Source organism: Phalacrocorax carbo (genome assembly GCF_963921805.1).
Source record: "Phalacrocorax carbo chromosome W unlocalized genomic scaffold, bPhaCar2.1 SUPER_W_unloc_1, whole genome shotgun sequence".
Lineage (NCBI taxonomy): Eukaryota > Metazoa > Chordata > Aves > Suliformes > Phalacrocoracidae > Phalacrocorax > Phalacrocorax carbo.
The window spans coordinates 2953069-2965583 of record NW_026990243.1 but is presented as its reverse complement, the minus strand read 5'-3'; the positions used below and the strand labels follow the sequence as shown (position 1 = coordinate 2965583).

Genomic DNA, 12515 nt, shown 5'->3' with positions numbered 1-12515 from the left:
CATTGTGACTGGCCCCGAGGCTCCGTGCATCCTTGGCATAGACTATCTCAGGAGAGGGTATTTCAAGGACCCAAAAGGTTACAAGTGGGCTTTTGGTGTAGCCGCCTTGGAGACAGCGGAAATTAAACAGCTGTCTACCTTGCCTGGCCTCTCGAAGGACCCTTCTGTGGTGGGGTTGCTGAAGGTCAAAGAACAACAGGTGCCGATCGCCACCACAACAGTGCACCGACGGCAATATCACACCAACAGAGACTCTCTGATCCCTATCCACGGGCTCATTCGTCGACTGGAGAGCCAAGGAGTCATCAGTAAAACCCACTCACCCTTTAACAGTCCCATATGGCCAGTCCGGAAGTCTAATGGAGAGTGGAGGCTAACGGTAGACTATCATGGCCTGAATGAAGTCACTCCACCGTTGAGTGCTGCTGTGCCAGACATGCTAGAACTTCAATATGAACTGGAGTCCAAGGCAGCCAAGTGGTATGCCACAATCGATATCGCTAATGCATTCTTCTCAATCCCTCTGGCAGCAGAGTGCAGGCCACAGTTTGCTTTTACTTGGAGGGGGGTCCAGTACACCTGGAATCGACTGCCCCAGGGGTGGAAACACAGCCCTACCATTTGCCATGGGCTGATCCATAATGCTTTGGAACAAGGTGGAGCTCCCGAACACCTACAATACATTGATGACATCATCGTGTGGGGCAATACAGCAGAAGAAGTTTTTGAGAAAGGAAAGGAAATAGTTCAAATCCTCCTGAAAGCTGGTTTCGCCATAAAACAAAGTAAAGTTAAGGGACCTGCACGAGAAATCCAGTTCTTAGGAATCAAATGGCAAGATGGTCGTCGTCAGATCCCCATGGATGTGATCAACTAAATAACAGCCATGTCTACACCAACCAGCAAAAAGGAAACACAAGCTTTCTTGGGCGTTGTGGGTTTTTGGAGAATGCATATTCCACACTACAGCCTGATCGTAAGCCCTCTCCATCAAGTGACCCGGAAAAAGAATGATTTCAAATGGGGCCCTGAACAACAACAAGCCTTTGAACAGATTAAACGAGAAATAGTTCATGCAGTAGCTCTTGGGCCAGTCCGGGCAGGACAAGATATTAAAAATGTGCTCTACACTGCAGCCGGGGAGAATGGCCCTACCTGGAGCCTCTGGCAGAAAGCACATGGGGAGACCCGAGGTCGACCCCTAGGGTTTTGGAGTCGGGGATACAGAGGGTCCGAAGCCCGCTATACTCCAACTGAAAAAGAGATATTGGCAGCATATGAAGGGGTCCGAGCTGCTGCAGAAGTGGTTGGTACTGAAGCACAGTTGCTCCTGGCACCCCGACTGCCAGTGCTGGGCTGGATGTTCAAAGGAAATGTCCCCTCTACACACCATGCAACTGATGCTACGTGGAGTAAATGGGTTGCACTGATCACCCAGCGGGCTCGAGTAGGAAACCCCAGTCGCCCAGGAATCTTGGAAGTGATTATGGACTGGCCAGAAGGCAAAGACTTTGGAATATCACCAGAGGAGGAGGTGACACGTGCTGAAGAAGCCCCAATGTATAACACACTGCCAGAAGATGAGAAGCAATATGCCCTGTTCACTGATGGGTCCTGTCGCCTTGTGGGAAAGCACCGGAGATGGAAGGCTGCTGTATGGAGTCCTACATGACAAGTAGCAGAAACTGCTGAAGGAGAAGGTGAATCGAGCCAGTTTGCCGAAGTAAAGGCCATCCAGCTGGCCTTAGACATCGCTGAACGGGAAAAGTGGCCAGTGCTCTATCTCTATACTGATTCCTGGATGGTGACAAATGCCCTGTGGGGCTGGCTACAGCAGTGGAAGCAAAGCAACTGGCAGCGCAGAGGCAAACCCATCTGGGCTGCCACATTGTGGCAAGATATTGCTGCCCGGGTAGAGAACCTGGTTGTAAAGGTACGGCATGTGGATGCTCACGTCCCCAAGAGTCGGGCCACTGAAGAACATCGAAACAACCAGCAGGTAGATCAGGCTGCCAAGATTGAAGTGGCTGAGGTGGATCTGGACTGGCAACATAAGGGTGAACTATTTCTAGCTCGGTGGGCCCATGACACCTCAGGCCATCAAGGGAGAGAGATGCAACATACAGGTGGGCTCGTGATCGAGGGGTGGACTTGACCATGGACGTTATTGCGCAGGTTATCCACGAATGTGAAACATGTGCTGCAATCAAGCAAGCGAAGCGGGTAAAGCCTCTGTGGTATGGGGGATGATGGCTGAAATATAAATATGGGGAGGCCTGGCAAATTGACTATATCACACTCCCACAGACCTGCCAAGGCAAGCGCCATGTTCTCACCATGGTAGAAGCAACCACCGGCTGGCTGGAAACATATCCTGTCCCCCACGCCACTGCCCGGAACACTATCCTGGGTCTCGAAAAACAAGTCCTGTGGCGACATGGCACCCCAGAGAGAATTGAGTCAGACAACGGGACTCATTTCCGAAATAACCTTATAGACACCTGGGCCAAAGAGCACGGCATTGAGTGGGTGTATCACATCCCCTATCACGCACCAGCCTCTGGGAAAATCGAAAGATACAATGGACTATTAAAGATGACACTGAGAGCAATGGGTTGTGGAACATTTAAACACTGGGATACACATTTAGCAAAAGCCACCTGGTTAGTCAACACAAGGGGATCTGCCAGGCGAGCTGGCCCGGCCCAATCAGAATCCTTACGTACTGTGGAAGGGGATAGAGTCCCTGTAGTGCACACAAAAAATATGCTGGGCAAGACAGTCTGGGTTATTCCTGCTTCCAGCAGAGGCAAACCCACTCGTGGGATTGCGTTTGCTCGAGGACCTGGGTGCACTTGGTGGGTGATGCGGGAGGATGGAGGAGTTCGGTGTGTACCCCAGGGGGATTTAATTTTGGGTGAAAACAGCCAATGAACTGAATAATATGCTGTTAATTGTAATATGATGTTGTATGTCATCACTACTATGGTTGCATCAATGGAATGTTATCATGGTGGGAATCTCCCAATTAATGATAATAGCAAATGAACTTTCAATGGAACCGAGCAAAGTGCAGCAGTGAGAGAACAAGAACTACCAGTGCAGCGGTGATGGAACAAGGACTGACATGCAGCAATCTGACCCCACGCACACCGCCGCTCCGAAGGACCCTTACAAGAGATGAAATCCAAAGTCATGGACTAAATGAACTCAATGGACATTTCACAGGCATTCTATAGGGGTGTTCCATAAACTAGTGGAATGATAAATGAAAATCTGTATATATATATATATAGTTAAAGGATAAGAAGATGGATAAGGATTATTGAATTTGTACTGAATAGTATGGGACCTGAGCATGATGTCAATGATATGGAATAAGGGGTGGATACTGTCATGGTTTCAGCTGGGATAGAGTTAATTTTCTTCACTCTAGCTGGTATAGTGCTGTGCTTTGAAATTAGCATGGAAAAAAACCTGTTGAGATAACACACAGATGTTTAGGCTGTTGCTAGGCAGCGCTGATACTAGTCAAGGACATGTCTAGCCTCCCATGCTCTGCTGGGTGCACAAGAAGCCGGGAGGGGAGGGGGCACAGCTAAGAGAGTGGATTCAAACTGACCAAAGGGATATTCCATATCATGTAACGTCATGCCCAGTATGCTACCTGGGAGGGGCTGGCCGGGGGAGGGGGGGAGCAATCGCGGCTCGGGGACGGGCAGCGTCGGTCGGCGGGTGGTGAGCGGTTGTATCGTTCGTGTTTCTGCGTTTTTGTTCCCTGTTTTCCCTTTCCTTCCTTTTCCCTTTTATTATATTAACATTACTGTCATTATTATGATAATCATTTATCATCATCATTCTATTGTAGTTATTAAACTGTGCTTGTCTCAACCCACAAGTTCTTTTGCTCGTCCGATTCTCTTCCCCATCCCACAGGGGTGGGGCGGGGGGGGTGAGCGAGCGGCTGCGTGGTGTTCAGTTGCCAGCTGAGGCTGAACCACGACACAGCCTTACAGTTGCATTCATTAATAACTAACCAATGAATTTTCTGCCTCTGGTCCAGTCTCCTCATGCCTTTCTTGTATGTATTCTTTCTTTAGTTAGTTAACCTTATTGCTTCTGCAATACTTGTGACAACATACCCTGCCCTCCACTACCATATAGTAAACAACAGTATCAGTATTCCTAGGGGAATTTTCAATTATTAGGTGTCCTAATGTCGTGGTTTATTCGGCAGCTCAGCACTATGCCAGCTGCAGTGAAGAAAATCAACTCTATCCCAGCTAAAACCATGACACAGTATCAGTCTTTTCCTTCCACCCTTGACACAAGGGTTGATGAAAAACAAAAAAATAATCATCTGAGTAGGCTTCAGCAATAGAGAGATCAGAAAAGTTACCCTTTGCTGGGGTTAAAAAAAAATTCTCTCCAATCACTCACTGGTTCCCAAGTGTGGACAATAACGTACATGAATTTCTCCATCCTGACATCTCCCATCACAGAATATGGGAAGCAGCAAGGTATCCTGTTTTCCCAATCACAGACAAGCAGGTCACATTCTTAATTTCTGAATCACCATGAGACCACTGTTAAATGGTTCCTTTCCAAAACTATGTCTGTCTCTTGCCTTTAGCTGGGAGTGCATACTTCACACTTGAAACTTCATACAGAAACACACAGCTGCCTATCTTCAGACAGACAGACTGCTCTTCTGGCTTCCATTCAAGTGCCTACTTGCGCTTTAGTTAATAATTCTTCTCTTCAAAGGTGGCAGATCTTGGAACTCTCCTCCATCCCAGAGACTCACATCCTTATATTCCTGCACTGTACAGATGAGGCTGCCAAAGCCATCCCAGTGCCACTGAGTGGATTAATATTTGTAAATGGTTTTTCTTTTCTTTTTCTTCCTCTACTTAGATATTCACACCCTACAAACTAATGCCTGTGGACCAATCACTTTTAGTAGGACTTACACTCCTTAACTACATTAGTGAGCTCTTAAGCAGTACTTAAGATATCTAAACAGTTCTTCACATACAAGGTTCTTCCAATAACTCTAAAATCCTTTTGTCTCTCAAGGGATTGTTAGTACTAAAACAAAAAAATTGCAAATTGCCTTCCCTTCATTCTAGCCAGAGTGTCACTCAGGCTACAGCATGTGCTCTGCACATTAGTAGCAGTTAAGCTATAAAAAGGAACTAATATCTGTATCATGTGAGATGTATTCACATTTTCAGAAGTTAACTGAACACTAATAGAATGGTTATTTTAACTGCAATTTGCTACAGGTCTTCATTCCAGTCCTTCCACTTCTTGAAGCATCTTACCAGTTCCATCATCTGCATCATTCTGACCAGTCTCCCAAATCTCTGATTTTGTCCCAAAGCCATCAGTGGCAGAAGACTCCGTATAGTCTGCAGGGTTAAATGTCCTAGAGTTTTAAAAGTTAAGAAATGGAAGAGAACACATGGGTCATTCAACAAACACAAGCGCCATCATTTTTAGCTGAAGTTGTATTAGATTTAACATCTCGATTTCCACATAATTTATCTTGATAGTTTTGGTTTCAAAAGAAATTTTTCCTCTATGAGCAGTCACAGATAAAAAAAGGAAGGAAAAAAAAGGATTAAGAGGGAAAAAAGTGAGGAGACTAAAAAAAATTACTGTAGAGAAATGGAACCAAAACAATTTCTGAAAAAAGCAGTTAACACCATACCTACTCCTCCCAGTCTTATAAAGCATTAGTTTACATGCACAACCATAAGCCCCTCACAGCTGACAGTTTCTCATCAGGTGGCTGACTGATGAGAAACCAGTATCATATCCTTTCAGAGCACCAGACCTGCACAGGACAGGAGTCAGAACATCAGTAAGATTATTTCAGAACACACTCCTGACACCAGTGCCAAAACACAGACGCAGCTAAAAGGTGAAAAAGTATTATTGAAGAAAAACCTCTTTTCAGTTTATCATCTAGAAGTATGAACAAGAAGGATTATTAGAGAAGTAGAATGAGCCTTCTGTTCATCATGACATCACTGATATGACATGAAACGTCATTAAAGGCAAACACTGAGCAAAAGTAGCGGAGGCTACGCTTCTCTGAAGCAAGTTATTCCAACAAAACTGAGAACAAACTTTAGAGCTGCTGAGTAACTTCTTTTGATTCTATTTTAGGATCCACATATGTCCAAACAGCTAAAGCATGAAATCTCAAAAACAGGAGAAAGTTTATAATCGCTAGTCTTTCTGGTTTTATATAGAACTTGCACATACTACATTACACAGAAACAAATCTTTTTTTTTAAATTGACCTAGGACTATATGCACCACACAGAACTTTCAGCAACCTAGGCGCCATGCAGCTGCTACTGATAGGTACCAACAGGTTCTCCAAGTTTGAGATATTAACATTAAGTGTACTTACGTTAGGTTTGTATAGGTGTGTCTAGTTAGAAATACTGGTTTAAGACAAAAATAATCCATTAATCATCTAACAGATCTGAATTTTTGCATCCATATTGGTTTATCAAATATACAGCAGTATTAATACATACAGTAGCAATATTAATATTGTCAATTAATATTGCCACTGAGTTTGATCCCTGACAAAAATCTGTGCTCTGCATGTTTCTTACCCCATGCCTTGGGCTGAAAACCTCCCCGCTCCTCTCCTTCTGCCATGTCCAAACCCTAGGAGAGAAAATACCATTTAACAGCAACAGCAGAGGAGCCGCCAATCGCTAGTCTGTCACATTAGAAAATACTATGGCTGAAGAAGAAAACTACCATAGTTAAATATCATTTACTTCCCCAAATTTCCTCACGGGGGAAACAGATTCTCCTAACACATGCAAGTAAGCCACAGTTCATCTAAGACTATACATTTCAGTAGGACTTGCTCTTTCCTGCAGCTAGTGAATTAGCTCCAAATGCCAAGAAAAGGACTTACCTAAAGACCCATCCCACATGAGACTGCTATTACCAAATCATTAGACATTGTTCAAATTTTTTTATCTAATTTCTCACTCTTACCTAAGATGCTCTAGAATCCCAGCCTCCCTATGTATCCTGATCTCTCAAGAAATTCCCTGTCACTCCTTGTCTGTGAGAAGAAAGTTTAAATACTCCATTTGTTTCCTCCTCTGACTCAAGCCCACCAGTCCACCCCCTACCCACACATTCCTTAAGCTTCCCCTTTAATCATAGTTATTGACATGAAAATTACCCGACTCAAATTACTCAAACTACTTCCTTGTTATCACCCTCAAGAATATTAATTTCTATTTTAACAACAACAAATATTTGTTGCCTCCAATTTTGGTTACCAGCCCCAGTTTACAAGCTTCTTGATACAGTGAATGGCTTTATTTCTGCATGTTGCATAGGGCCAACAAGTCATGAAAATTTTTGTATTACTTAACCATCCATAAAGCAAACATCTATGTAATCTGTTGGAAACTATTTCTTACATGCAAAATTTCTACATAGATTCCCCCCCCCTTTAGGTCCTCAATATCTGAAGCTTTTCCAGTTTGTTGGGGTTTTTTGAGGAAGACTATGAACATTATTTTGTATTACAAGAACAGGAGGAGGTCAAGAGCTGCAGACTGAGAACAAAGCAATGCTTATTTTAACAACAAAATTATGTGGTAATTATAAGTCACCAAGCAACTACAAGTTTACCAGAGCACAAAAGTTATAATCCTAAGTCACCAATACACTGGTTGTCCAAACATCAGAATTACCCATGATAGGCTGTTCAAATTTGGATCAAAGTTACCCCTTATTTTCAGGGGACCACCTAAAATGAATAAGAGCAGTAGCTCCAGGACATGGTAAAACCAGTTTAGAAAGTTCCTATTTTAATTACTTTCCCTCCCCTCACCACTGGTTCTTCCCCTTGCCCTAGTTCACTGTCCAAGTTTTAAAAGACATTTCTGGACCTCTAAAACATCTACTACCAACATTTTCAAGGACTTAGAAGCATCAAATTAGCAGGATAGCTTTACCCACATTTTGATGAAAGAGTGTACCCATATCCTATACAAGATGACAACTACTAGCTACAGAGGAACCATAGGAGGTAAGTCTCCCCAGCCTCCCAAGTGTAAAAGTCTGAAAGAATAACCTCAGCATACTAAATAGAAGATGATGAAAGAATAACCTCAGCATACTAAATAGAAGATGAAGCTTTAGCAAGAGAACCTCTTGTTCCTGAAGTTCCATGCACAGTCTTAGACTGCTAGCCAGCAAGAGCTTTTTTTATACCAGATCACTTTGAAAGTTAGTCCTAAACTTGAATTTCAAGTGGATTCCCTTAACTTCATAAAGCTGTGCCTATGCTTTCTGTCAAAACTGAAATTAAGTTTAATCAAGAAATGCAACAAAAAGCATTCTAATGAAGACAAAAGGGAAGTACCAAAACATGGGGGTTACAGAAAGCACTAAATTCAAAGCCAGAAAAGACACTTACGAAGAACTAATTCAAAACATGGGACAGTAAGTACTCACCACTGAAAGACCACCCTAACTCAGACACAGAATCTCATACATCATGGTCATTAATGCAAGATGCCAGTGGGAAATGCTTATGTTCTATTTGACACAAGATCGCTAATATATTCTTAAATTCTCATGCTAAGAAAGTTACTTTTCAGCTGCCAAAATTAAAAAAAGGCCTTAAAACAATTAGAAGGCACAGTCTTCTAACACAGATAAGTTAGTCATTAAGCAACTATTAATGCCCATCAGGTATTTGCAAACTTTTGATGCTTTTTATCAGTAACTAAAAGGTCAGTGAGCAAATGGGGCTTCACACCACAATTCAGAGCAGGGACCCAAATTCTGAACATGCAATCCCACAGTAGCTTAAACCCATTTAAATCGGAACTACAACAACCGAGGTCTTTCTCACCAGTGATCACAAGCTCTGCTCTCTTTCCTGCACTGAGTCTTGCACGTACCAGTGAGTGAGCATAAAACCAATGTCAGAAAACAAAATTATTAGTTCACTGTTGGATCAGCTCTCCGAACCAGTTCCCTGCTTACTAAATGCCAGAAACCCAGTCACCTTTACACCAAGATAAGCCGCCAAAGAGACCCCTGTTGTCTCCAGCTACCATGCTTCCTGCCTCCTTTTTTTCTTTTTTAGCTTGGTTAGTTTTAAACTTAGATCAATTCTCTGATAAAGTTCAAACGCACCAGGAGACAGGACTGATTCCTCCCAGCAGTATGTCAGTTTATGCTTGTAATGTAAAAAGTGTAGCTTTAACACTACTCTAAAAAGATGTGTATATATGATCAATGTTTTAAAAAATTTTTTTTCCTGTGGTAATTCACAATCAGCAAGTTTTCTATCAACATTTTTATCTACCCACAAAAACAGAACAAGTGACTTGGCAGTAGCTCATTAAATCTTCTAGTGAGTCTAAAGGAACAGACTGTCTTACAATCAGTCAGCACATGGAACACAAAATCAAACGATGGACAAAGAATAAAATTACTGCCCTGCCTCATATAAACCCTCAACATTTCCTCACATCCCTTTACACTTGGATCTACAAACAGCCACCTAAAGTATCAAGACAGCATTGCTTACTCATTCATGTTCCAAGAAACCAGGACTGAAGAACTATGTTTAAAGTTGATTTTGATCAACATTCCTGCTACTGCCCCTTATCCAACATCATTTTAAACAACTGATGCCGTGAAAAGCCGAAATCAGGACTCAATAGTCTGAATTACTATTAAGCAGGTATTCTTTATTGCAGCGCTGGACGCACAGGGGATCACTCCTCCTCATGTGCATGCCCGCACAGGGTTAGTTGCATAACTTATGCAAGCTTTACATACATATTCATTAGTTATCCAAGAAAAGATATACCTATTCATTAATGTTCTGAGAACTCATTACCATGTGCAAAGGACATTTGTACATGCCTGTTGGTCGTCAGGGGTCTCTGGATGAAGGATCTACTCTTCCTCACTGTGTCTGCTAGTTAACTTTTGCTTTCACACAAACTCAGTTCTGAGATCACGTATATACTGTCCTTGAGGGATGGTCTGTTCTGGTTTAGTGTTTGCTCTGCAGTTCCTTATCTTTATGGTTCTGTACATCTGCTTTTCTAAGGTCAAACGTCGTCGTTGTAAATTTTTGTTTAGGCGCTTCTTGTCTTGAAGCCTTTCTGACTCCCCCAAAGCAACAAGTTTTAGTCACAACAGTTCTAACTCTATCACAATGAACTATTCAAAACATGTTTTTGTTTCCTTTAACATTCTAACTCTGTTCAACTGTGTATTGTTGGGGTTTTTCTTTCCTGCTCTCCACCACATGTCCCTCAGTTGACTAGGTTCACGTTAGCCATTACATTTCTTCTGTTCTGGAATGAATTCTAGAAGTCAACACATATCCAGGCAGGTGGCGAGATGTTCTGTTTCCACTAAAATCCATTGGGAGTTCAAAACACTCATAATCACACAATCAAGTCTTCACTGTGGTACCGTCCATGCATGGAAAGAATCATTCATCTCATTCACAACATTTCTTCCCCCAAAACAAACACACACTACATGGGAGCATGAGAAAAGCATGTAGTACCACAATTCAGATCCCATTAACAGCCTATTCTGTAGGAAATCCAGTTAGCTGAGCTTGCAGCCCTAAATCCTTCCATTGTAACACAGGTACTTTATTTCAAAACTCAGACTTCCATCTAATTTAAACCAGTCAGTGTGAAAACACCTAAAAGTTAAGAAAGAGGCCTAAGAACAGCTGAAAGAAAAAGGAAATGCAGAACGGAGGGGCAGACAACACCCTAGATTTGTGCTTATCTCCAACTACACAGTAACTGAACAGCCCTGGTCTCTGGTCTGGAAATGCAGAGCCAGCCATCTTCCCAGCAGATGCTGAGGTGACAGAGGCTTAAGCCCTATGAAGGGATAAAGGAGGCTAAGTATAGAAAGTTTGTATTCTTGGTATTCCATACTACCAAAACAAATGCTGAAGTTTTATTAAATATTTCAAGTCACTTTTGTCTTATTAGTTATCATAAAGCTAAAAGCATTGGATCAGTTTTATATACTGTATGTATTCTTGTAACCATTTTTTAGAAGCATGTGCAGAAAACCAACATCCTTACTAGTTCTGGGCAAAGGAAATCCAAAATATATCCTGTGCCAACTGTTCTAAGCTTTTAAAAGAATATGTTTAGACATGCAATTCTGATTACAGAAGCTCTTTTTTTTCAATGATAGCACACTTATCTAAAAAAATGTTTTTAAAAAATTAATCAAGAATGCAAGCTGGACTACAGTCAGATATTTACAAAAAGGGTAAGCTGCTTTGCTTTCTTATACAGCCAGCAGAAAAACCAAAAGTTTGAAAGGCTCCTTGTCATGCTGATTAAGTCCAAAATGAAAACATAATGGTTTTCCCTTTCATTTTTATTTCTGCTTTCCTAGAAAAAAATCCCTGACAGCATCCACATTTATGGCATGCTAACATTGCTCTGGAAAAACAAAGAGGAATCACGAAACAAGTAAAAGCGACAAATCCATTTTCATTTTGCAAACCAGGAGAATTGCTACACATGAATCTCTAACAATTTCTATGCTGAATCAAGTCCAAAAGTTCATCTACCTGCTATGCCATTATCAGCTGTGGTCAATTAGATATCTAGGGAAGAGTACACAAACTGAAACCACAGTGCAGTTTTTCTCTGGACACTTTTCAGGTCTTCAACCATTTGTGGTTCAGACTTCCTCAGTCAAAGATAATTTACATACATCAAAACCCTCAGTGGTTTTTCCTTTTCTTGCTGTGGTTCTTTTTTAGGGTGAAATTGTCAAGTCTCTCTATGTGTAAATTTTCAGCACCCACAACATCTTATTGAAAGGAGTTCCTCAGGTTAACTACATCTATGAAGAACCACCTCCATAAGTTCATTTTGAACCTGTAACCTACCAATTTAATATTCCCTCATTTGCATACTTGCTTGGAGCGATCAATTCATTCCCCCACAGAACCTTCTCCACAGAAATTTTACAGATCTCTACCATATACCCACTCAGCCCTCTTTTTTGCAGGTGGAGAAGTCCTAGTCTGCTTGTTCCTCACACCTCATAAATGCAGTCTTCCTAGCACCTTCAAAAGCCTTTTCTACCTCTACCACATCCTTTTCAACATGGGGTGGAGGAGAGTGGGAGAACCAGACCTGCACTTAAAATTGAAGATCTGAGAACAGTACAAAACAGCAGCATAAAAAAAAGTTCCGCCTGTAAAGTTTGTCAATTTGTATATAACACTTCAGCTGATTAAAACCCGAATGAGGAAATGTTTCTAGAGCTGACAGTCCTAAAGACATAACCATCTTCCTCCATAATTCCTTCACAAGATTCCATTCCAGACAGTTACAAATCCTTGCAATACTGGCACATAAATAATATCACTTTGATGCAATTACTATCCATCACCATTACAGTATTTTATACATCTAAATTAAGCTCATTCAAGA

At 41.9% G+C, this 12515-nt stretch overlaps 1 protein-coding gene across 12 annotated transcripts in view; it reads right to left on the bottom strand.

Annotated features, from left to right (window-relative positions):
• LOC135310790 (ubiquitin-associated protein 2-like) overlaps window positions 1-12515 on the bottom strand; it is a 99147-nt gene that overhangs the window by 50004 nt on the left and 36628 nt on the right. For 11 of the 12 annotated variants that reach the window (XM_064439757.1, XM_064439759.1, XM_064439760.1 and 8 more), the window contains 2 exons: window positions 6639-6693; window positions 5328-5431 (listed from right to left, as the gene is read on the bottom strand). The exons of the other annotated variant lie outside the window; for it this stretch is intronic. In XM_064439757.1, the coding sequence (XP_064295827.1) occupies window positions 5328-5431; window positions 6639-6693 (159 nt within the window). The remainder of the gene's footprint in view (window positions 1-5327; window positions 5432-6638; window positions 6694-12515) is intronic. 12 annotated transcript variants of the gene reach the window in all.